At 42.0% G+C, this 27,376-nt stretch overlaps 1 protein-coding gene across 3 annotated transcripts in view; it reads right to left on the reverse strand.

Moving 5' to 3' along the window:
- EFCC1 (EF-hand and coiled-coil domain containing 1) overlaps positions 1-27,376 on the reverse strand; it is a 128,372-nt gene that overhangs the window by 53,344 nt on the left and 47,652 nt on the right. For all 3 annotated transcript variants that reach the window (XR_009761475.1, XM_061618146.1, XM_061618147.1), the window contains exon 3: positions 653-798. Coding sequence is in view for 2 of the 3 variants with exons in the window: in XM_061618146.1 (XP_061474130.1) it covers positions 653-798 (146 nt within the window). In the remaining variant the exon portion in view is untranslated. The remainder of the gene's footprint in view (positions 1-652; positions 799-27,376) is intronic.

Genomic DNA, 27,376 nt, shown 5'->3' on the forward strand with positions numbered 1-27,376 from the left:
ATTCCTGCAAAATGCTTCCTTGAAGAGACAGTGGTTGATGTCTGAACACAAGTAGCATACCATGATCGCAAGCCAGTAGAAATCCATTAGAATTGCCCCAGCTAAGTCTATTGAAAAGGCAATTCTCTCTCATCTAAGAAAGATGGTGCAAATGAAACCACCATCTTAAGGAGACAGCTTTATGTTGCTCCTCAGGGTGGCTGCCTCCTCATAAAGCAGTTCAGTAGATCATCTGACAAAACCGAGTGTATTTCCTCTCATAAAGCAGCTGCTCAAAAAGATGGCTCATTCTGCAGGGCAAGCTGCTTTACCCCAGCACTTTGCCATGTGGAGGTAGCCACCACAGGTGACAAATTCAAGTGGTGTCCTATAGGGAGGCTCTGTCTTGTATGTAATCCCTTATATGATAGGTGATAAACTGATTTTTTTTAAAAAAATAATTCAAGAATATTAATTAATTAATTAATTAATTAGATTTATATCCCGTCCTTCCTCCCAGTAGGAACCCTAGAGGTTTGGTGGACTTTTGTTGTTCCAGAGGTTTTCTTTATTCAAAGTCATCACTACTTATATGTAGAGGTGCTTCCCCCTCCCCACCGCCCCTTAAGAGAATGATAAGAATGAAGGAATTGTACCATACGAGTTTCCCTACCGTTCTCCGATATCCCTGCACCACCAGTGGGTGAACTTCTATCTTGGTGTACAGCTGCTAAGGCATATTGTTCACCCTCCAATGCTGCACTTGCCTTCTGTGCCGAGCTGCTTTGTGAAGGAAGCTGGTGCTTCAAGACCTCCAACCTGAAAAAATAAAGGTAAGGCAACAAAATTAATCAGATTGAGAGAAATCCAAACAGGCAAAGCTCAGCCACTTTGCATCACAGGATGCATCATAACCTTCAAGCAGCTTCACTAAGGATATGTCTGCACTGGCAGATGTTTGCACAATTTACTCTGTGTACACCGACAGCTGCTTGTACAGTCCACATTAGTAGTGCCCCAATTCGGACAACATGACAAAAGCACACTTTGGTCCTCCTTCCTTTGATGCTTAATTCCTTACGTCCCCACTTTGAGATAACCATAGTTTGACATTAGATCCAAATTAGCAGAGGGAGGGTGTTCATTGCTTAGTGGAGGGGGGGAAGGGTTTCAGTCCCTCAAAAAGGAGTCCCCAAGTTCTTTAGCATTACAAATGGCCAGACAACTTTCTTTCCAAGCCAGATGTCGTCCCTCAGTCTCTCCTCTTCCACTTCTAGCAGGGAATGTTGTTTTTTCCTTTAATCTGATTGTTTACAGAGTACACACCCATTGACTACACCAAGCATTCTAGAAACTTGCTTACCTATTATTTTCTGATTCTGCACAATACCGCTTGTTTTAGAACTCTGATTTGAAATGAAAAGATGCATCCTTTCAAGCCTCTTGTTTCTCAGAATTTGCATAGCCCAGCAAAATTAGAAATGCCTAAAAGAAAGACCCCTGCATTTTTTTTTAAAAAAATACCCCCGCAATGCAAACAAATAAATTGCAGTTATCATGGGGGGAAGGCAGTGCATTTGTATTTCATTGAGATTTCAACTTTGGAACAATATAGAGGTCTTTATTACAGATTTGACTGGTTTTGCATGCAAAAACACAGATTAAATTTTAACACAGAGCATCACATGCCAGTGTGGAAATCTTTTTTAATCTATATACATGAACATTTCACAGTTCAATGGTTCCTGCTGATTGTTCTGGTTTTTCACACAGGATTCTGGCTATAACTAGTTTAACGCCATCCATTCATTCAAAGTCTTAATGAAAAAGAACCCTTCTCACCAAATGTACTTAATCTTGTTAGGCAGGGGTGGGGAACCTTTTTTGGCTCCATAGGCCAGACCCTTACCAGAATCTGTCTTATGGGCCAAATTTGACATGTAGGTGGGGCCACCCAGCTGTCAATAACATGATGTCATTATAATACCACATGATTGAAAGGTGGGTAAGATCACCCACCTGTCAACATCTCTTCTGCTTTACTTTTAAGTCTCTACGATTGGAGACTTAAAGGGAAAGTGCGGAGACTTGCAAAAGCCTTTTCCAAGTTTCCCCACACCTTCCTCGTAAGTCCTCGAGATGGGGGAATTAAAGGTAGGGGAGAGACTTGCAAAAGCCTCTTCCAAGTCAGAGATTTAAAAGGAAAGTGTGGGGAGATTTGGAAAAGGCTTTAAGAGAGCCCCACACTCTGAGTAAATGAGAGTGGGGGGGCTGTTTTAAAGCTTTTGCTTAATGTATTCTGTAACATTAAATTCAAAATCTTGCAAATGCTGGATATATAGTGAGATAGCCCAAATACATTATTCTTCCCCTTCCCAAAAGAAATATATTCAGAAATCAATATGCTAACCCAAACAAGGCATGATTACAATGTTTCCAAAAGTGTGTTCTCCCAATGCCCAGTTACAGCCATCAGCACACACACAACATTGCCACAGACCTGAATGCCTGTACCAGGCCATTGCAAATCTCCAGGACCTGGTTCACCACAAAGCAAGGTGAAGCAATCATCTAAGTGGCAGATTCCAGATAGGGCTTCCATTTTTTGGCCTACAAACTCTCATTCTGCAAAGTGTGTGTGCACTTGTTTTTAAAGAACAGTGTTAGCTTTTTGCTTTTGATGTGAATATGTCTAAGGCAAGCACTGCAAATCTCATTGAACTTCTCTTTTTCAAATCTGGTCTTGGCTCTTTTTCATTAGTATTCATAAAAATCTCATAAATGTTAAAGAAGAGTGAATAAGCAGCATGCTTGTGTGGAGCAAAGATCACAGGAGAGCATGGGTCTGGGAAGTGTGTGTGTACCATGCAGTACAGCAAGGTTTCCACAGAGATAGTCAAATGCACCACATTCATTTTAAAACTTTTGTGTTGAGGATAATGAGAAGACTGAAAGATGGAAATCTAGACAAGTGTTAGACTTTAAAGCAATGTCCACGACTAATTGGCTTTTAATTCAGGCTATTCTCCCTATCACTGGAATGTTTAACTGCAATTGACGGCTGCAGCTTCTATCCTAAAAAGTGAAATTCATTTGAATTGTTAGCCTAACTAGATAAAAAGTACATTTCTATATATGTTTATGTGTTTATAGATGGAAGGACTATCAGTGGCAGGACAGTAGTGTCATGGGGAATTCTGAAGTGCAGGAGCTCATCATGAGAGTCCCCATTGCCTAAGAAAAGTCCATAGCTATGTCCTCAAGAAGTGTCCAAAAATGCAGGCACTCACTGTAATAGTGAGTTGACAAAGGGTAGTGTAGTAGTTAGCTTATTAGACCTTAACGATGGAGACATAATTTCACATCCCTGATCAGCCATGACATTTACTGTGTGACTTTAGGCCAATCACTGTCTGAACTTACCGTACCCAACAAAGGGACTGTGTGCCAGGTCAAACCTGTCCTCTAACCAACCAAGCTTCCTACACTGACAAATAATACTCCAACAAATGAGATCATCATTCCTGCCATGAAAAAAGTACCAGAGCTGTGCTCTCCTGTGCATTCCTCATCTACTACACCACTGCTCTGGGTTGTTGTGCCTCCAGCATCTTATAATTGGAGAGAGGCTATCTCTGAATAGGCAAGATCAATTTTTGGCTACTTCCAACATGCCCTGCTAGCTGGCCTCCTAAAGGCATCTGGCTGTACACTGTTGGAGAAAGAAAGGTGGACATTTGATCTGATTCAACAAAAGGTGGACCACACACAAAGCAGTAAGTGATGTGAATTTAATTTAAGAAATTAACCAAACAAATGTCACCTTGAATTCCATCATGGAAGAAAGCCAGTATACAAATAAAAAAATAAGAAATTTCACTTGGACAGCATTTTCCTCAGAGTGTAAACACTGAGGGATTTTTTAATTATTATTTTCTTACAACAAGTATTTAGTAGTAGAGATTAATGCGTTCTAAGGTCAAATAGACAAATACACAAATGACACATGAAAGGAAGTTTTCCTTACAGACAGACAGAACCTTTAGCTGACATGCACAAGAGAAGCTAATGCTGTGGCTCCCTGTCACACTAATCAAGCCTTACCGAAGAACACAAGAACAGCTACAGAGAACGGCACACGAAGAACCCAACACAATATGGCTAGTATTGATTCCGCCAGGCGTGCCAGAGACAAAGGGGACTGGTTTGAACTCTTTCTAGGTACAGTCACTGCAGAAAGATATTATGGCCAAGGAAGCTAATGGATCAAACAACTTTGACAATATCAGCCTTAGACTTTTCCACCTCTGAGGCCTAATGCCAAAATGACAGCATGGGCTACCCCAAATCCACTTTGAATGGGTTTTATTTTCTTAAAATAAGAGAGAAGAGGAGGTTGGGTGCAAAAAGTACCATGCCCTCAAAAATCTACAAACTGAGGTAACAAGAGCCCCCTTCAGGTTTTATTCACTCCCAAGTAGCCCTACTGTGATGTTGTGCTTTTCCCCTGAACAATTGCAGGTGCCAGATTTGGTGGAAGCCTTTGTGCATACAATTGTATGTGCAAAGACCTCCTCAATGTAGACATTTCTGCATGGATGGAAATTAGGGAAAGGGGCTTATGGATGGGGGGGGAGAACTGGGCATAGCCTCAGCCCTTAATCCTGTGTATACCAACACAGGAGCTAACAACATCTGAAGGTGGGTTGGGTCACAGTTTCAACCATAGTGTGAGATCAGATACATATTAAGACATAGTATGAAGAAATATTTGTATAAACATGAATGTCAAATATGTTTATTATGTACACAGCCTGAAGATGTTTCTAGTGCAATCCTATGCATGTTTACTCACAAGCATTTGTTTGTTTGTTTATTTGGTACTTCTTTTAGTCAATTCATATTCCTCCTCTTGAAAAAGTGCTTAGAGCAGGGGGGAAAGAAGTGGCTTTGTGACTGTCTCAAGGGTCAGCCGGTCAACATGTTTCAAAGCTGCCTGCAGATGGAAGAGGAAAGCTGACTATCTATCTAGTAGCTGGCAAACTCTAAAGACATTCAACCAATGAATTCAAAAGGACTTACTCTCAGGTAACTGTACACAAGACTGCAAATTTAAGCAACTGGAACTTGTTATTTCTATAGAGTTAACAGCAGTTAACCACCAGGTTTTTTCGTGTCATGACATGCAGTGTTTTAGATGAATGTGTCTCTCTGCTCCCGCTTTACACAAGAGAATGATGTAATTTGACTCTCCTCTAAGTGTCACTCTGATATTACTTTGATTACATTCCAATAAATTGCTTCAGAGGATTTTAAATGTCCTGATAAGTGGGACAAAATAAAATAAAATTTGGAAATGGGAGAAACACTTGTGAGGCCTGGGAAATTTGTCACCAGATAGTGCCATCATAGACAAATGAACTCTCTCTAATCTCAATGCAGCCATTCATGAGCACACTTTCTTAGAAACCAATGTATGAGCCTAATATTTAGAAAGGAGTATCTCATCACCGAACAGTGCTGGCCTGACTGAAGCCAAGATATCTGCTATTAAGCAGATGATGATGATGATGATGATAATGGGGGCCAGGATGGTTATTCCATAACCTTCAAAACAATTTAATTCCATTTTGGTTTGTTAATTAATGTATTATATAACTTTTATTGTAAAACTCTTTACTTAGATTAAGGTTCAGCAAGCTCTCATATTACTGCTAATGTATCCATCCATAAATTAGTGGATAAGAACAATCTGGGAAAGGTCTTCAATGCCTACTAGGTACACATATACTTTTATCTAAATCTGGGGATCAGTCAGTATTCCTCCAGAGAACTACTCTAGCAGACTTACATGCTTAAGCAGTAAATATATGTTTAAGTGATTATGGCTTAACTATGCTCCAAAATGATGGCTGTGGTCTTGCATCAGGAAGTAGCAGACCACTCTCTCTTGCTTCTTCTTCTAGAACACCAATAACAATAGGATTTCAATCTGGAATTCTAATTAGACAAGACAGCTGAGCAATTTCTTTGAAGATCAGCTTTCTCTACAAGACAGCAATGCTAAGTAATTACAGCCTATATTTCACTGGTGTGTGTGTGTGCCTGTAAGTCAGTCACATGAACTTTGTGTACACATCCATGCCACAGTTTAGCCCAACAAAGAGCCATGTAGTCTCAGTTTAGTGACATGTTTAAGTAAGCAAACACTGCTCAATATTTGCCTGCCATTTTGATCCTTGGGTATGACTTTACATCCAATCTACCTCCAAAATACAAGTTACTTCAAAATGTCCTGCTGTAAATGAGAATCTGTTACCAATGTGTCTAATTCAAATCAAACCACTTTCAGAAACTGGTTCACAAGTACACAGTCTTCTCCCATGCACTTTATAGTATCACTTATGGATGCTTCTGAAAGCTCTTGGCAAGGAGGATTGGTCAATGTTAAAGTTATGTGTGAGAGTCCAAGATTCAAGAAATTTATAAACGCCAGTGCCATTCCTGATGATCACAGAATGACAGAGTAACACCAGCATTGCAGTACATAACCCCAAGGAAGAATTGTTCCGAAATGTGTCAGTCCTAAAATAAATCTTCCTTCAAGCACATTGTTGTTTCTGCCCTTGACCCCCAGTGTGGAAAACCACACACCAGAACACATCCTAGATTTGACATAATTTCTTTCTCCTGACTCCTCCTCCTCTTTCCCTGCTCCCCCACCCAGATCCGTAAGGAGATAAAGTTCTAATTCCCCTCCTCCCCCAAACCCACACTTCAGGATGCAACATGGCACAGCATCGGAGCACAGCCATGTAACTTATAGGTTGCCCTCTACTCTTTTCTCCCACCAGTCACAATAGGGAAGGGGTGGGGAACCTCTGACCTGTGATGCCATTTCCCTCAAACCATGCCCATCTGCCCCACATCTGATGTCAGGTGTGATGTCAGGTGTGGGGCAGTCAGAGACACAGCTGGATCAGCTACTCAGACGAGTTCCCTACACAGCCAATCCATGCAGAACACAGGGTTGAAACTACCATCCATCTGGTTGTCTCGCCCACCTGTCAACGTTGGTCCATGGGGGTGGGCCAAAAAGATTCCCTACCCCACAACAGGGGATTATTTGCCATCAGTCTTGCCCATGTCTCTGGGAAGGGGGATGCATTGGTTGGTACAGCTAGCTCCACTAGCCCCCTCCTCTGTAACATCCCCAGAAGCTGAAGCAGAATGGGAGCTGCAGTGAAGCTGGGGAGTGTGCCATGAAAGAGTCATTTCTTTCCCCTGCCAATACACTGGCTACTCCACTCACCTGCACTTCTCCCCTCCCAGCATAGCTCTTCCATTTACAGCGCTTCAGCTTGTCGCCACCAATTTTGTCATCAGCTGCCTGCTCTCTGGCTCTGTTTGGGGGGTGCGTAGGCTGTGGGGTCTCAGACAGTTGCCCTGATGGTACCAGGCCTAATGGTACCACTGAAAGGGCCAGAATGATGCTTAGAGTTCCTGGATAGCCAGTGGCCAAGTATGCTAGCCAAATCTTTTGCCAGAGAAATGTGCTGCCTGGGGATGATGGGAACTGTAGTTCAATGTATCTAGAGAACACAAGGCCAGGAAAGGTAATCACTGGCTTAAATCATTCCAGGCATCAATTTCACCATTCATTATTTTTACTGTGTCCATCTCTACTGGAATTGGTTAATTGTGAACTGTCAGTCTAAGCTTTCAATATACTGCAGTGCCTATTTTGAATGGTTTTCCCCAATATAAATCTTCATTCCAAGCAGTTAAAAGGGTTTGTAAACACGGTTACTCTTGCCTTTACATTAATTTTTCTCCCACCCATCTGGCTTTGCTTTGTTAGCAAATAGAAGTGCATTTCATTACCTGTCAAGGATGGAACCAAATTAGCAAGATACCTTAAAGACCATGTACTGGAGAAATTGACCTGGAGCTATTTGTTATCTTCTAGTTCACCTTCACCAATTTTTGGTCAAGGACAATGTAGAGATTTCGTAACAAATAATTTAATGGATATTTTCTATATAATTGATCTGGTGTATTTTGTTCTGATCTACCAGGGGGAGATGAGTTAGCCCTCAAAACAGATGAAAAGAAAATTTGAATTAGAAATTAGGCTGTGCTGTATAAATCACAAATTTATACATGTGGAGGGGGGGCAGTTAAGAAACAAAAAGACTATATCCTGGAATACTGCCTGCTTTCAGCTTGGTTTTGAAATATCTTCAAATACAAGTCCTTTCAGGAATAAATTTCATCCAGATTTTGTGGAGCCTAGCAGACTGTCAGAAACCAAAAACAGATGGTAAATTATGCAACACTATCTTGTCCCACAATTTTGTTTATTTAGATTTTTTGTTCCAGAGTTTGGAAACTGAGAAATCAGAAGCAGAACTTAAAGGGGAGAAATTAAATTATAACGGGGGGAAACCCCTCAAAGTATTTTCAATTTGACTAGCACTTAAAAACTGCTCAACAGTTGGACAGGCAGAAGAAATACTGAAATCTTTCTAGTTGAAATATTTGGATATAGGATTTGTGTAAATTAATTCACTGTATCAGCTACTATCGGTGAAATCTTGCCCCTTTATATGAATTTGAAAACAACATTCTCTACCTTGGTCCGTTCTCTCCAACAATCTTGGCCTTGTAATACTCATAAGGCTAACATTTATCGTATAGTCATTGTGACACAATCAAAAGCTTTTGGATAAGAGCTCATTTCAGGTAAGAATCATTCAGTAGGCTGTGTTCTACTGAAATCGTGTTCGATTTTTTAAATATTTCCCATGTTCACTAAAGTCAAATGCAGAGGAGACATGCCTATGAACAAACACGTCTGCTCTCAATTATAAATGTTTTAACCAAAAGGTAAACATAAACTAATCCAAGGTATATCTTACTTGCCCTTGATTTCTTCCTGAGCTTAGCTATAATTACCATGCTTGGCTCCTCCAGCATAATACATATGATGGGTCAGGATAGCACAGAAAATGAAGTAGGCAAGGAAACTCAACTACAAAACTATCGGCATTATTGTTAGGGCTGTCGTCAAATCAAAACAGATCATAATTTATTAAATTATTGCACTCATATTTCACCCTTCCTCCAGTGAGTTCAAGGCAACCTACATGGTTCTCCCCCTTCCATTTTATAATCAGAACAACCCTGTAGCTTAGGGTGAGAGATAGTAACTGACCTAAGGTCACCTAGTGAGGTTCATGACTGAGTGGGGATTTGAACCTGGATATCACCAGCTGAAGTCTAACCCAAGGATGGGGAACCAGTGGCTCTCCAGATATAGTTTGAGTCCAACTCCCATCAGCCAGCATGATCAATGGTCAGGGATGATTACCATTACAGTTTAGCAACATCTGGAAGGCCATAGGTTATTCATCTCTGCTTCAACCACTATACCATGCTATTAATCCGTTAATCATGTTTTACAACTGTTCTCAAGAAAAATGCAAACTTTCTTTTTAGATGATGCACCCATGTACAACAGGCATCATCTCAGACATTGTCCCTTCTCGCACAAACAGAAGGAAATGCCTCTTTTTGTGGAGGTATTTTCATACTAGGGGTTATCTCCCTGTTCACTCCAGTCGATAACCCCCCACTCCTCTCACATTAACCCCTAGAGCTTTCTCATCCTAACCCATACAACAAATTGACACATTTTAGGAGGGCATCACAAAAACCTTTTGGCATCACAGAATCATAGCAGTGGTCAGAAATAAATGGCACATTGGGGGGCACAAAAAACCCATGTTTGGCATCTCAGTATCACACTGGGGTACCTATGAGAGCAGTCAGTAAAATAAAATGTTTCTTGTAAACTGCTTAGAGGGTTGTTGCTGTTGTTTTGCAATAAAGTGGTATACATATTTTGTTAAAGAAAAAGAAATTTTAAAAATTAATATGATCACATTTTGGGGGGAGCCTTGGGGGCACAAAAACCTTTTGTCATAAAGGCATCACAGTTCAGAACACATGGGAGGGGGAGAGGGGGATGCAGCCTTTGAGTGAGCGACCTGTGGTAAAGAGAATGAATTTGGTCTGCAATGTGAATGCAAAATCTATACTGGTTAGATTCAGAATGTACATTCATTCAATTGTTCTTCCTCATGCTACCTCGCATTAAATATATTAAGGGCCAGGAACAGCATGGTTCAAATGTACTTTTTAGACTCTCAGTTGAAAGTGGTTAGAAGCCTTTTCCATATTTCTGTTTACCTCACTGATAGTACTGCCAAACCAGAAGGTGAAACAGGAAGGCTGCATTCAGACAGCACTTTATCCCATTTTTCTGATGTTCCTTATCTAATAATTTTCACATTTTATGTGAACTTTCACATGATCTAAAAGCCACTTCTGGAAATTTAGTGCAATCGTGGAAGTTTAGTGCTCATTTCTGTGTCCATTGCTTCCTGTTAACCTTGAAAATCGTGGGAATTTGGCATTTTATTTTTCCTGTAGAAAAAACACAGTTCCATATAGCAAAAGCTACTGCAGTGTGAAAGGAACATTAGAAACTGGGACAGAAGTGTTGTTGAACTGTTGATGATTTTGGTTGTTGTGCCTATTGTGAGGATCATGCTGACACATTTGGATAGCACTCATCTGGCTGATATATAGAGGATAAACTGACTCAATATACTCATCATTCACAAAATCATTATAATCACTGGTAACAGCTGATGTCCAAAAGACCTATGAATCTTTGTCCGAGGCTGAGGTCCAGTGGACAGATCCAATTGGCTTGTCGTGGCCACTTCCTCTCTTCTTCTTGTGCTTAGACTAGATGTTGATCATCATTTAGCTCAGGGGTTGCCAAACTTTTCGGGCAATGGACACAATTGGAATTTTGAGAAAGTGCTATCGATGGCAATCACAAAATGACAAAATATCCAAAAGAGCAGACCATAGAGTGCTACAAGCATTCTACCCCATCAGCTATTAACATCCACCACTGCCATGCTCACTCATAGAGAGATGTTGCACCTCCCCTCTGTTTAGAGCAGGTGGGAGGGTGGGTATCCAATCTTCGCATCCAAAGAAATGTGGGCTTGTTTAAAGGAACCTTTTCAATGTAGGAGAGAGTGAGACACTGGAAAGAGGAACTGAGCAGGAAGAGCAAAGTCTCTCATGTGCATTGACAGCATTGAGGAATCTACTCACAAAGCTCACACAATCCACTTTTGCATGCAGGAGTGAGAGAAGAGAGGAGTTCCTTCCCCCAAATTTCTGAACCCCATGAAGTTATTTTACAGGGGCATCTAGATTTCTAGTCAACTCTGAATTTATACATTGAGCGACTATTGTTATAACAGTTAAATGAATCTATGTGCTAGGTATGCATGCCAAATACACAAATCACTGTGTTGACAATGTTGCTATATATTAATAAGTAACCATAAGGCACCGCTTTTAAAATACACTGCGTTTTGCAATCTATTCTTAATATAACCAAGAATTGCTCTTTAATTCTTTTTGAGAATATTCCTGTCCCTGAATGTTCTTTGCTCCCCCTCACCCCACCATTAAAATCTGAAATGGTGCCTGTCCTGTCAAGTTCTAATGCATAATTCCAAAATAAATGGAAATCTTTGAGTTATGAATAAAGAAAACTGTAGGATCACCATGTAGGATCTAGTAAATAATGAAAGAAATCTTTTTGACAGCCTTGCAAATTTCCAAATGCAGCTTTTTCCTGTTTGTAGGTAATTTCCCCAATGGAGGAAATGGTGATTATCCTACTTCAAAAAATAGGAAACATGGATGAAAACATAACAACACTCGGAAAGGGGAAGCTACAGAGATAGGATGAAAACCTGAACTAAATGTCATTCAAGCTACAGGTAATAGTTCATGTAAAAGCAACCAATAAAGCTGCACATCACAATATGGAAGGGAGAGAGCAATGGATTAAGGGTTCAGGATGCGATTCTTACTGACTAAAACAGATTTCATCTCCCCTCAAGGATGAGTTCCACCAATCAGGTTTCAAAAATTAATACATGCTTAGCTACAACGTTTGCATGTTCTCTCCATTTGGAAGAAGGTTGTTCGGTAAAGGTGGTAAAATGTTTTTCTTTTGGCAGTTGGGTATAAGGGCTTTAACAGAAACAGTTGATTTCTCTAGGTTAGGGGTTGGTGATGTGGCACCTGCAGGCACACATATGCCCACAGAGGCCTTCCCTAGCACAGTTAGGATCCCTTTCTCCTGCTGAAGTTTGGCTTGAACAAAGCATTCTAATGCAGCTAATAGAATAGTTTGCAGTATGTACTTAGTAGCAGTGTGTGAGTGATTCCCACAAATATTTCCCCAGTTTTTAGACTTAATAAATTAGAATCGAAGGGGGGGGGAATCACCTGCTTCAAATGTGCAAATGGAATGGAAGTAAAGGAATACATATGTGAAGTTCACAGTACTCTGTCAATCCTATACATACCTACTCAAGTTCAATGGGGCTTACTCCCAAGTAAATAGGACTCCAGTCTAAATAAGCTATCCAACAGAGGTGTTATTTTATCAGACCCTCCTTCAGGGACAATCCCTGTTCAGCCCCCAGGCTCTGAAAGAGCTCCAGGGGCAGCGGGCTTTGTGGCTGGGCCATGACAAAACCTGGCATGGCCTCAACCACTTGGCTTGCTTAGATAGCATGCTACGTCACTCTTGCGGGTGGGGACAAGTTGCAGGCCCCTTTTAAGCCCACTACACCCTCTTTCCAGCCTCTTTCAAACCAGGAATCTTACCTTCCTTGAGTTTTTCCCAATAGTGGTGTCTGCAGAGGTATCACCAGGCGGGTGCGGGGGGTGCGGACTGCACCCGGGCGACACCATGAGAGGGGTGACACCCAGAGCCGCCCCCGTCGTGGGGCAGGGCACCGTGGCTGCAAAGGCTTTGAATCCCAGCTCAAGTGTCTTATTATCTTGGGATACAAAGAATTATATTTTTGGTCGTGTAGGTGCCCTGCGCCTTGTGAACTTCAAAGGTCAGAGGCGTGGCAAGAATCCCTCACGGAGAGAACTCTAGCGCATGAAAGCTTTTGTTACAGTATATACGGTAGTAGTCTTTCAAGCGCCACAAGACTTTCTGCTTCACTTGCCTACGAATCCAAAGCTTGCAAAAGGGGCGGAGTTCCTTAGGAACGAAAGAGGCGACTATTTGCTTTCACTGTTGTTGTCAGCTGCCGTTAGCGAGAGCGGAAGCATCAGGCAGGCTGGGAGTTTTGCACTTGGCCAGCTGCCTTTCTCCAGGCTACAAGCCTGGCGGCAGCTGGGCAAATAGAGCTCCGGCTTCAATCCGAGGCAGCTACTCTGCCGCAGTTGTTCAGCCGAGCGTCGGGAGCATCATTAGCCGCATGTGTGGCCCTGCTGGGCCTGGGTTGGCTCTCGGGTGCGCGTTTGGGCCGGCGGAAGGGAGCCTCCCCGCTGGACTGCTGGGTCTGCTACGATGTGCTGGTCCATGGCATCCTGGTGAGAGAAGCAAGGATGGAGAAGCTCTCAGCTGGGAAAGGGGGCATCTGTCTCCCTTCCCCTCGACATTTATGTTATTCGGGGATGGTATATGTCATGGGGCCAGTTTGGCATCAGTTAGACTTTGAGTTTGTTGGTGTCTTGATTACTTGGAAGACTCCCTTGGTCCTCTCAGTTACCCAGAGAGTAACAGCACTCCCGTTTCTTTTTAGCCTCCCTCGCTCAGGTAACAAGGGTCAATTTCCCGTACATCCTGCTGTATTGAGAGGACCAGAGCAAGAGGGTTTGCTGCCTGAGGCAGGGTAGCAAAGGGCTCCTCCCCTGCAATCAAGATGCCGTTCATTGCAGAACAGATCCCAAACAGTAACTATGGTGGTCTTCAACGGGGAAGGCAGGAAGTGAGCAAAAAAATGAATAATTAAGTGAGCTTAAAATGGAAAGTGCACGTGCTCAGAGTATTATCTTTTTCTTTATTAAAGTTGGGAGACTAGTTTAGTTTTTGTTTTTGCTGAAAGTTGTAAAACAACAGGTGCTCAGAAGGTTGGGTCAGTGTAAGTGTGGACCCTGAAGCGCAATCTGAAATAATGTTTTTGTGGGTGTCATCACATTCTTGGTGTTCTTGTTCACCATCTGTTTTCATCTGAGGAGACCTCAACCATTTTCTTTCTAGGGACCTCAGCCTTGTTGTTGTTATGTGCCTTCAAGTCGATTATGACCTATGGCGACCCTATGAATCAGTGACCTCCAATAGCATCTGTCATGAACCACCCAGTTCAGATCTTGTAAGTTCAGGTCTGTGGTTTCCTTTATGGAGTCAATCCAACTCTTGTTTGGTCTTCCTCTTTTTCTACTCCCTGCTGTTGTTCCCAGCATTATCTTTTCTAGTCAATCATGTCTTCTCATGATGTGTGCAAAGTATGATAACCTCAGTTTCATCATTTTAGCTTCTAGTGATGGTGATGGTTTAATTTGTTCTAACATGCAATTATTTGTCTTTTTCACAGTATGTGCAAAGCTCTCCTCCAACACCACATTTCAGATGAGTTGATTTTTCTCTTACCCACTTTTTTTCACTGTCTAACTTTCACATCCATACATAGAGATCGGGAATACCATGGTCTGAATTTTCCTGACTTTAGTGTGCAGTGATACATCTTTGCATTTGAGGACCTTTTCTAGTTCTCTCATAGCTGCCCTTCCCAGTCCTAGCCACCTTCTAATTTCTTGACTATTGTCTCCATTTGGGTTAATGACTGTGCCAAAGTATTGATAATCCTTGACAAGTTCAGTGTCCTTGTTGTCAACTTTAAAGTTACATAAATCTTCTGTTGTTACTTTAGTCTTCTTGGTGTTCAGCTGTAGTCCTGCTTTTGTGCTTTCCTCTTTAACGTTCATCAGCATTCGTTTCAAATCATTACTGGTTTCTGCTAGTAGTATGGTTGAATATCTTAAATTATTGATATTTCTCCCTCCAATTTTCATACCTACTTCATCTTGGTCCAATCCTGCTTTCCGTATGATATGTTCTGCATATCGATTAAACAAATAGGGTGATAATGCACCCGTCACACACCCTTTCCAATTGGGAACCAATCAGTTTGTCCATTTTCTGTCCTTACAGTTGCCTCTTGTCCAGAGTATAGGTTGCGCATCAGGACAATCAGATGCTGTGGCACCCCCATTTCTTTTTAAGCATTCCATCGTTTTTCATGATCTACACAGTCAAAGGCTTTGCTATAATCTATAAAGCACAGGGTGATTTTCTCCTGAAATTCTTTGGTCCGTTCCATTATCCAACGTATGTTTGCGATATGATCTCTGGTACCTCTTCCCTTTCTAAATCCAGCTTGAACGTCTGGCATTTCTCACTCCATATATGGTAAGAGCCTTTGTTGTAGAATCTTGAGCATTACTTTACTTGCATGGGATATGAAGGCAATAGTTCAATAATTACTGCATTCCCTGGGATCCCCTTTCTTTGGAATTGGGATGTATATGGAACTCTTCCAGTGATATACGGGAATTACGATTTACAAGTAACATTAGTACAAAAAACATTACTAAGGATTCTGTATGGTCTGATACGGGAGGAGGTCCATGGGGGTGACACCATGAGTCACCGCACCGGGTGACACCTACCCTAGTGACGCCACTGGGTGGCTGTTCACCTTTGGGCTGACAATTTTACCAATTCCGTGGTTCATTTTTGGTGTGACAACCAAGCCACGGTGCGGGTTATCAACTCTCTGACCTCGAGGAATCCTCAGGTCATGGTTTTGGTGCGTGTGTTTGTCACTCACTGCCTCCAATTTAATGTTTTGTTCCTTGTCCAACATGTCCCTGGTTTGGATAATGGGATTGCTGATGCTCTTTCACACCAGCAGATGGTGCTCTTTGGGGAGTTGGCCCATTTGGCCAGGACTCACCCACAGCCAATGCCGCTGGCACTGTGGGAGTTTGGTAGTCACAGGCGGAGAAGGCCATTATGTGGTCCCAGCACCAGATCCTCATATATGACAGCAGGTAGGGATTTCCAAGAGTTTCTGAGGAGCCATGGGTATCCGAGTCTTTGGCCCATTCTGGTTGCGCAGTGTTTTGTGTTTATTTACACCAATTGGGTTTATCGGTACATACTATAAGGGTTAAGCTGGCCGGCCTAAGTTCTGGGGCAATGGTTCAGGGTGTTTACGATAGTGCAGGGGACTTTAGGCTTTGGAGAATGTTGGAAGGGTTGAACAGGGCATGTATTAGTTAGCCTGCATGGTGTTTGGGCATCTGTATGCACTTCAGAGTTTGAGGCCACACTGTGGTGTTAACAGCATTTGGGGGGGCATTTCATAGGAGGGTTGCTGTCTGCCTCCTGCCATGATATGTCTGGATATGCCCTCAAGGTGCAAGATGTCACATTAGAGACCAGTGTAGTACAGATTTGCTTGTGTCAATCCAAAAATGATCAACACACAAAGAACATGTTGATCCCCGCTTAGGGGATTGTGCCCGGTCAGAGCGTTGTGCAGTTTCTTGCGTTGTGCATGGGTCTCAGGCGGGCTCCTTTTTCTGTCATTGTGATGGCATACCACTTACACGTTACCAGTTCTGGGATGTCACCAAGTGTGCTCTTGCACAGATCGGGGTTCATATGGCCTATTTTGGTACATACTCCTTTTGCATCGGGGCGGCATCTACTGCTGCCAGGCTTGGTTTCGGGCGGGAGGGCATACAGGCTGTAGGTCATTGGAAATCGGGAGTGTTTAGGACTTATGTTCAGCAGTTTAAGAAAGGCCGGGAGTAGACTGTTTTCTTGTTATTCATGTTTTTTTGTGTGAACAGGTTGCTGGAGGGTGCTGGAGCGTGTGAGAGTGCTCATTTGTGGGCATAGCATGGTTTTTTGGGCCAGCTGGAGAGCATCACAGACTGTGATGGGCACCAAGTTGGGACTTAGTCAATATGCTGAGGTCCAATGGTTGGGTAAGTGGGGCATGAGATAGGATTGGCTCCTGCTTACCTTGTTTGATCCTGTGCTGGTGCAGCACCCTCCGCATGTTCTTGTTCATCTAGGGCAGAGCTTGGAAAAGTTACTTTTTTGAACTACAACTCCCATCAGCCCCAGCCAAGCATGGCCACTGGATTCGGCTGATGGGAGTTGTAGTTCAAAAAAGTAACTTTTCCAAGCTCTGAATTCTAGGGGGTAATGAGTTAGGACTTTTGAAGGGCAAGGCCTTGGTCATTCAGGCAAGTATGGATTTGGGGGCTGTTAGGCAAAGGTGGCCTCGGTCTGATATGCTTCCCTGGGTGGGCCTGGAGGGGAGAGGGGGATCCTAGGTGCTTTAACAGGGTATGTAAAAAAAGTAAATAGGGAGATCTGCCTTGCCCTGTCTGTTTTGCAGGGTGAGGTGGTTCAACACCCCCGGGTCTTGTCATCATGGCTGGAACTCTACCAGCCAGATGGAGTTCATTTATCTAATTTGGGCAACAATATGTTCTTGTCTGATCTGCAGTGTGTCCTGCGTGAGGTCATTCAGTGCAGGTGGGGGAAGAAGAACTAAGCAGAGACATGTCTTCTTCTGGGGCAGATATGTGTGGGAACTGGCACAGGTGAGAGAATTGATGAGCACCCTTAGGCACCTTTTTGGGTGAAAGGTGACACCTGAGATTGGCCCATGAGTTTGTGGGGACTTGCAGGATAAATAGGGTTCACCTTTGGGGGAACCTGGGCTACCCACTCAGAGTTGTGGGGCACCGGGAGTGAGTCAGGAAGGCCTCCCTAATTACCCAGGTTGGGTGGTGCTGGGGAAAAGGGGTGGAGTTAAGTTCACCCCCTTTTCATGCAGCAGGGTGGGTCTTGCCCAAGGATTGAGAGTTAATGTTCCTGCACAGTCACACTGCAGATGGTGGGTTAGTTTTGAATAGAGTTTATTAAAGTTTATTAAGTTTAATAAATGTAATAAACATGGCCCAAGTTTTCACCCAGCTTCAACTGTGTCTTGCCTCATTATTTCATGGTTATGGGCGCAATGGGACAATAGCTTTAACTGTTCATATTCAACAGCTTACCATCATACATGATTTACAAATAAGCAACTTGAACAGGGTATTATGTAGATACAAATATTTCACAATAAATTCTTTTTTGGGGGGGGGGAAATGCTGCTTGTAACTGAAGCCAGCTGTGAATTCATCTCTTTAACGGATTAATGATGCCATCCCATAAAAATGTAGAAATCTGTTTTCTATTAGGAGGGTTGGAGGGAGGATGTCTTATATTTATCCTGTCCAAAATTAGGAAACACCAAGATAAATGAATCCCATCTAGGACTGATCCCAGTTCAAATCTAAGGGGGAATCACCATCTGACATTGAATTTTAGCTTCTATTAAGAACTGTCTGAAGGAGATCATTAGTTACAGATTGGGATGGCTTATAAATATATGAAATGCAAACTTCGTTTATCTTCAGGATTTTGTTTGTTTAGATGTGAAATATCTGGGGGTTTGATTCAAAAACTCTAATTAAAAAGTGAACATCCAATTAGCAAATTTAGTGAAGGCACCATCCATCTACATGTCTGCCCCAATCTCCACTGAAGTTCCACTTGCATCTAGAGCACAACTGATTCTTTTCAAAGACTGGTGATGACATGCAAACATATCTCGAGCACAGCACAGATTGCAGTGAGTCATTTGTTGAATCCCACATAAATTTTCAACGCAAATTATTTTAAATGAAATAATAAGAATAGGAAGGAACACAACAAGAGTGGAAAGCTATAACTAATATTGGCTCACATTTGAATACCAAACATACTGATTACCTGATTCCTTTGAAAGGTTGTGCTGAATCACAGGTTAGCTCAAAGGGTATCATTACTGTTAAACTCTAGCAGCAGATTGGAACATCGATAGTTTTGCTCATTCTGAAGTTCAGACTTGGGGAGAATAAAAATGCTAAATGTTAGGCCATACCCAGTATAGCAATGATTATATTTTTTCATCAAACCCACAGATTCTGTGAAAAGAAAGCCTATGCCAAAAATACCCAAAATTCTGTACCAATTCTAATTGATGTGATGCATTAACAATACCTTTCCAAGGGGTCAGAGCAAATAACAGTGGTTAGCATCCAAAGAATCAGAAGCAGTCTGATGATCCAAGGGCACGTACATTTTCCATTCTTTATTTGATTTAATTTATGAATCATTTCCCATAAAATATATCAAAGTGAATTCACAATAAAAACATCAACAATAAAAACAATTAAAAACAATTCTGTATATAAAAGCAATTAAAACAATTTCAAATTCAATACAGATACAGACAGGGAAAAAGGTACTTTTATGTTCTCCTGCTTCAGAAGGATATCACCTTGTGCTGTATAGATTACAGCAAAGCCTTTGACTGTGTAGATCAGCCTTCCCCAACCAGTGTGCCTCCAGATGTTGTTGGACCACAACTCCCATCTTCCTGACCATTGGCAATGCTGGCTGAGGCTGATGGGAGTTGTGGTCCAACAACATTTGGAGGCACACTGGTTGGGAAAGGCTGGTTTAGATCATGAAAAACCATGGAATGCTTTAAAAGAAATGGGGGTGCCACAGCATCTGATTGTCCTGATGTGCAACCCATACTCTGGACAAGAGGGTACTGTAAGGACAGAATATGGAGAAACCAATTGGTTCCCAATAGAAAAGGGTGTGAGACAGGTGTGTATTTTATCACCCTAGTTGTTTAATCTATACACAACATATCATATGGAAAGCTGGATTGGACCAAGATGAGGAAGATGTGAAAATTGGAGAGAGAAATTTAAGATATACAGATGATACTATACTCTTAGCAGAAACCAGTAACGATTTGAAATGAATGCTGATGAAAGTTAAAGAGGAAAGCACAAAAGCAGGACTACAGCTGAACACCAAGAAGACTAAAGTAACAACAGAAGATTTATGTAACTTTACAGTTGACAATGAGGACATTGAACTTGTCAAGGATTATCAATACCTCGGCACAATCATTAATCAAAATGGAGACAATAGTTAAGAAATCAAAAGAAGGCTAGGACTGGGAAGGGCAGCTATGAGAGAACTAGAAAAGGTCCTCAGATGCAGAGATGTATCACTGAACACTAAAGTCAGGATCATTCAGACCATGGTATTCCTGATCTCTATGTATGGATGTGAAAGCTGGACACTGGAAAAAACGGGTAAGAGAAAAACCAACTCATTTGAAATGTGGCGTTGGAGGAGAGGTTTGAGCATACCATGGACTGCGAAAAAGACAAATAATTGGGAGTTAGAACAAATCAAACCAGAACTATCATTAGAAGCTAAAATGATGAAACTGAGGTTATCATAGTTTGGACACATAATGAGAAGACATGATTCCCTAGAAAAGACAATAATGCTGGGAAAAACAGAAGGGAGTAGAAAAAGAGGAAGGCCAAACAAGAGATGGATTGATTCCATAAAGGAAGCCACAGAACTTACAAGATCTGAACAGGGTTGTTCATGACAGATGCTATTGGAGGTCACTGATTCATAGGGCCACCATAAGTCGTAATCGACTTGAAGGCACATAACAACAACAATGTTCTCCTGTTTAGACATAAATGCAAAAGCCCAACCTAGGAAATCTTATGGCTCTTTGAACAACGGATCTCCTGAATATTGAAGCTGCTGGTCCTTGATAGCGAAGCTGCTACAAAAAGGGTTTCTTTTCAGAGGACAAAAGCATATTCTCTGGTCACTTGGAGCTCCCTCTTGCATACAACAGCCTGAAACTGATAAAACTCTGTGATGCGTTCAGATTTTATTCCTTCCTTTCAGATTTTATTAATACATAAACACACACGCATGCAGTCTTCTCTAGATTCATAATTATGCACCAAATTCCACACAAGATGATACCTATGTATAGGTACACCCCTCCAAGTTAACGTGATAAATTCCTCAACACAGAGTACAATTTTAGGCAGTCTGTTTTAGCTATGGAGCTCAGACAGCAATGGGTTCCATGTTACAGAAAATGCACTACCATTTTCCTGAAATAAAAATTCACTCATGATGAAACAAACAGAGAAGGAAAATGCTGCAAAGGATATAAATTCTAAACAGGGGCAAACTATGCTACTTTCATTCAATATTTACAACTGCGCTGTTGAAAAGTGTGATTCATTGCCACCTTTCCCTTTTCAAATGGCTTTCCCAGACACCATATATCATTCTGAAGTCATTAATCAGCTCCCATTTTCTAAAGGGCATATTATGTATAAAACTACAGCATTTGTCTAAACTGATTCCCTTTACAATTATATAAAAAAGAGAACTGCTACATTTAACGGGAGGCATCTATTTCTTAAATCCACAGAGGGAGAAAAGGCTATATTGTAGTACCTCATGCGCTTCTATTTGGTCACTCTTGCCTTTTCCCCAATCTATAAATTAATGTGTGGCGGCAGATATGAATTCACCATAACACATATTTAAGCTGAATGCATTGGCAAAGAAATCCCACAAATGATGAGAAACAGGTATGCTGTGAATCTCCCAACTGTTTTTTATTGGCACATTAGTACCAGGAACAAGGAGAGCTTTACCCCTTCCCTTCACATAATTTTTCCAGTCTAATCAGGAACAGATATAGGTATCTGTATATTTTTCACTGTATACAGCAGGGGTGGGGGGAGGTTAGAGCGGCTCCCTCCAGCCCATTTTTCACCTTACAAACACTGCTCTGGGAGGTAGATTAGGTTTAGCAAGAGACTAGACCGCCCTGTGAGCTTCAGGGCTGAACCATAAGCATCTTTCAAAAGTAGGCCAGAAACTGAGCCAATGAGTCAGTGTCAAGGGATGCACAGAAACTAGGGTTGCCAGATGTCTGGCTTTTGCCAAGAGACCCCGGTTTTGGGGGCTCTCTCTGGGTCTCCAGGTGACTCACCTTAATCTCCGGACTCCTAGCTTTCATTAAAAAAAAAATCCTAGGTGGTCTGGTTCAAAAGATATAAGCCAAAATGTCAGCCTCCCCTCCATCTTCTGTTACTATCAGCTGCTCTAATCCCTGCCCTTTCAGATTTTTGGCCAATAAGTGAAGTTAGGGTTGTGATTGTTGACCCCAGGAAATGGCTAAACTCACAGTTTCCTTTTCCTGCTTGTCTCACATCAGGAATTCAGTAAATATATACAGTAGGGCCCTGCTTTTCGGTGCCCCGCTTTTCAGCATTCTGCTAATACGGCGCTGCCAGAGGGGCGATCAGCTGTAGCACAGGGAGCTCCAGCCGCCGCACTCCAGCTGACAGCAATGAGGGAGCTCGAGTGCTACAGCTGATCACTGTCAGCTGGAGTGTGGCGGCTGGAATACAGTAGGGCCCCACTTTCTGGTGGTTTTTGCTTTTCGGTAGGGGCCTGGAACATAACCTGCCATATGAGTGAGGCCCTACTATAGCTTTCAGCAGCATACTCTGAGTAAACATGCATAGGATTGCACTACCACAGATCACAGAAGGATCTTGGTAGACATAAAGAAACCCTGCATGCACACTTTTAACTACTTGCAAAGATGGCATATTATGCACTTTATCTTTCAAATAATTTTTGAACATAAGTTTTAAAAAGTGTACATGCTGCAGTGTTATACTTTTCTAATTAAGGAGTCAAAGAAGTTTAAATTTTACTGGACTGTTGAAGAGGGCAGTTTATTCGTCTTATTCATAACCTGTTTTGAAAACCTTCCCAGTATGAAGCTTTTCTGGGAGTAAAGCTGCAGTGCTAATTCCACATACTTGGGAGCTAACCCCATTGAATTCAGTAGGGCTTACTTTTGAGTAGACATGGTTAGGACTGTGCTGAAAATATCCTGCTATGGCCAACTGGTTTTGACAAAAAACATTTATATGGGGTGTACGTATTTTTACATCTGCAGTGTGTGTGTCTATATGGAGTCTTTCCAACAACCCTGTGAGATAGGGTTGGAAACCAAGGCAGCTCACAAGAAGAAATAAAGCCATTTAAAATCAAATAACCATAAAACAAGTATAAAACAGTTGCAAAACAGCTTAATGTGGCATGATTCTGAATTCTGGATTGGGTGAGTGAAGTTTCTTATCACTGAATTGCAGTCCTGTGCATGCTTCCCTGAACACATTGAGAGTTGCTGCTGAGTAAACAAGTATAGGATTCCACCTGGGGTTGGTCATGGTCCCCTTCTGTTGTTTTCACCCTGAGGGGCAGATTAGGCTAAGAGATGGTACGTAGCCCATGGTCACCCAGTAAACTTTGTATCTTATTTCCATTTTAAAATTTAATTAAAATGATCTGAACGTAGGCAAAGTTTATGAAGTAATGCAGATCCACATAATACATTGAAAGCACATTCAACTCGCATATAAAGCGTATGACTTCCCCAAAGAATCCTGGAAAGTGTAGTTTCTCCCTTACAGTTATAGTTCCCACCACCCTTAACAAACTACACTTCCCAGGATTCTATGGTGGGATTCATGTGCTTTAAATGTATTGTGTGGATCTGCCCTAGTATGCTGTACCTTCATTAGTGAAATGAAAAGAACAATTTTAAAAGATACTTTTTAAAACAGGGCTGTAGCTCAGTGGCAGGGCACATGGCTTACTTACAGAGGTCCAAAATTCAATCTCTGGAAGAGACTATTGCCTGGAATCCTGGACAGCCAATGTTAATCCATGTCAGCAGTACTGAGCTAGATGGTACCAAATGGCCTGACTCGGTATAAAAGAGGAAAGGGCCACAGTGACTCATAAATTTATGTATATATTCTATTTACAATATTTGTATACTGCTTTATTGTAAAAAACCTCAAAGTGGTTTATGGAAGGAATTAAAACAATAAAATTATTGAAAAAACTGTTAAAGACAAGTATTTAAAAACATTCAAAATAATAAAACCAACAATGAGTTAAAAACAGAAAAAATAGCTTCTACATGCTATTAGGCTTGCCTAAAGAAAAAACGTTTTTAGCAGGTACCAAAATGAGTACAATGAAGGTGCCTGCCTAATAGAAATAGGCAGGGAGCTCCAAAGCGTAGGTGCTGCCACATCAAAGGACTGATTTCTTACAGGAACAGAACAAGTACTATGCGGCATCCATAACATGGAAAGCACACCTTGAACTTGGCCTGGCAGCAAATCAGCAACCAGTGCAGATTTCAGAGCAAAGATATTATGTGCTGATATGGAGGCTGCGCCCCTACCTTCCCAATCATCTGCTCCCATCGGTGGTACATGCCCTGGTCTCCTCTCGCCTAGACTACTGTAATGCGCTCTACATGGGGCTACCCTTGAAAACAGTCCGGAAGCTGCAAGTGGTACAGAATGCGGCAGTGCGCCTAATTAAAGGCAACCGCCGGCGAGATCACATCACTTCAGTGCTGAAGATGTTGCACTGGTTACCAGTTGCTTGCCAGGCCCAATTCAAGGTGTTGGTTTTGACCTTTAAATCCCTACACGGTTTTGGCTCAGTCTATCTGAAGGACCGCCTCCAGCATCATCAGCAATGCCGCCCAACAAGATCAGCCTCAAAAGACCTTCTCTCCATCCCACCAGTTAAAACAGCCAAACTGGTGAGGACTAGGGAGAGTGCTATTTCAATTGTGGCCCCCACCCTTCCAAATGATCTCTGTCATGCCCCCTCTATAATGAGCTTCTGCCGGGCCTTGAAGACCTGGCTCTTCAGGCAGGCTTTTGGGGTGGGTTAGGTTTTATTACTCTGGTTCGAGATTTTAAATGTTTTAATGTATTGTATGTTTTATTTTGTACGTCGCCCAGAGTGGCTGGATAACCAGCCAGATGGGTGACTAATACATTAAATAAATAAATAAATAGGGTCTCACTCATGTCAACAATTGTGCCACAGCATTCTGCACTAACTGCAGCCCCAGGGTCAGGTTGTGCTACATGGGGATTTCTGTGACCTTGGCTGACTCGCTACCAGGATTTCTTTTAGTTTTGGTTAGGAACCCTGACTGGTTGTGGGATGCTGAGTTTTTTGCTTTACTCATAGGAATCTTGTTGTGGTTGGGATAGTATTGCATTCAGGAAATCATCACTGTCTTTTCTTTTCCTTCTTCTATTTGCATTTCATTTACCTCTGACCTTACTCCCTTACATCCATAGAAGTAACAACAGTGGTTCCATATGGTCAGCTCAACCCCCTTAACCCCACTGATGATGCACCTTGTTATTTGCATGATGGTTTGTTTCTTGCCTAATAGTGGTAAAGGAGAATTCACATACTGGGAAGTGTGGCTTCAACTGCTGTTGTTCCCAATCTACTGCCTGTGAAGGTAGACCAAACAATGTGTGTTTTCTCTCTGTCAGTTATTATTCACTGGAATTGGGTTGGCTGTCAAAGTGAGTTTATAGCAGCCCACGGAATAAGCAGGAAAGAGTAGAGAACCTTCTTAACTCTTACTCATTTCCCAACCTCTCTCTGCAGTGAAGGGTCAAGTCTGTAAAGACATTTGGAACAGCCACGTTAAAAGGCAGGCAGGGCATTCCAGGCAGGAGGTTGCCAACCCTGCTTGGATATGGATATCATTGCAGAGGATTCCTATTCAAGCCTTTCCAACAGCACAATCCTAACCATATCTACTCAGAAGTAAGTCCTGTTGAGTTCTGTGGGGCTTAGTCCTTTAGTAAGTGTGTTTAGAACTGCAGCCTTCAGGAGCATCCATCTTTACTCCTGAGTGCTCCCATCTAACATATCCACAACGCTAGGCTTTCTTCCTGCAATAGCTTTCTGGTGACTGGCCTGGCCTGAGGGCACTTAAACCCTTCTTGCCAGAAGCAAATAGGCTAGATTAAATGTTCCTTACCCAGGATCTCTAAGCAGGTAAGAAGGAATGATCCTGTCACTTCAGCTGGACCAGGAAACACCCTCATTTAACTAAAATTTCTATCTTAATTTCCAAACAGAGATTTTTTTTTTGTTTGAGTGGTATGCTCCAAACAACTGTGGTTGATGCTTAATATATCATGCTTAATGACATCACTAGGACCCGCCCCATGACATCACTAGGACACATCCCCTATGACACCACAGGGCATGCCTCCTATGACATCACTAGGACCTGCCCCTGAAATCTCAGGGTTTGGGATGCTTCTGATCTGGCAACCCTAACAGAAACACATCAGAGTCAATTAGGCCTTTCCTATCACAATAGAAGGCATCTTACAACTCTTCCTGTCCAGAAGGGCCCAGTACCCCTCTAGGTGGGCAGATTAATTGAAACTGTGAGAACATTTCACTACCAGCAAGATGTTCTCAGTTGCAGTTCTAACACCTCAGTCACCACACAGGAAGCCACACACAGAATCAAATGTTTTATAGTCCTAGTCCTGGCAACTCCTGACAATGGCTGAGGAGGGACTTCAAATATTGTCTGTCACACTAACCGCTACACCAAATGTGTCCTTGTCTGGGTGGAATTTTATTTGAAAATGAACTGTCTTTACCAACAAAGAGTTCAGCATAATTCAGAATGCACCTCTGAAAAATAGCCCAGTCAAAACAGGGTTGTGTGCATTGACAATTCTGAGCAACTGCAAAATTCAGTGTTTAGGTGCAGAATTCAGCTTTCATTTTTAAAAGTCAAACCTCTTTATTACCCTTACAGTTACATAGAAACAGTCTTCCAGCAATGCTAGAGAAGTCTCAGAAGTCACAAAGGAAGCCCAAGAGGGATGCAGTTCACCAACAAAACAACATTTACAAAATTGCATATATTAGGGGAAAGTGTGCATAAAAATGAATGCATGAGTGAAAATAACATGCAAAAAGGCATGAAATGCTGAGAAATGGCTGGCAGAAATGTGTACCTTTCTCAAAACTGCCCATAAAAATGTGTTTGTTTGGAGAAATTCGCACTAAAATGGTGGTCAATTTTTCTAAGGATGTTTTTTAAATCGCAGATCACTGTAGCAATGTAGAGAACTGAATTTAACACTGGAAAAATGAGAAACTGAGAGAACCGAAACAGACAGATCTTCCCATCCCTAGATTGGATCTGCTGTCTGGTAAAGCACCAGAGAAGACCAAGGGCAAGAGCAGGAAATGCTACCTGAATAGTCCTGATTCCAGCTGGTCACCATGTAAATTTTTGTCCTTGTACTGGATTTGAATGTGATTTTATTCTGAAAATGCTTTATAAGCTGCTTTGGCACCCTCTTGAGGCTATAAGGTCCCAGGCTATGGTCTGAAGGCACATGAGGCCAGCACCAGGTCTGGCCAGTGCCTGGATGGGAGACCACCTGGGAACCATATATAAGCCGCCTTGGGTTTCTATGATGAAAAAAAGGTGGGGTATAAATGTAATAAATAAATAATAAATATAAAACAGGAAATAAGTATTCTAAATAATAATCTCATCATGTA

The sequence above is a fragment of the Rhineura floridana genome, chromosome 3 (assembly GCF_030035675.1).
Source record: "Rhineura floridana isolate rRhiFlo1 chromosome 3, rRhiFlo1.hap2, whole genome shotgun sequence".
NCBI classification, from domain to species: Eukaryota; Metazoa; Chordata; class Lepidosauria; order Squamata; family Rhineuridae; genus Rhineura; species Rhineura floridana.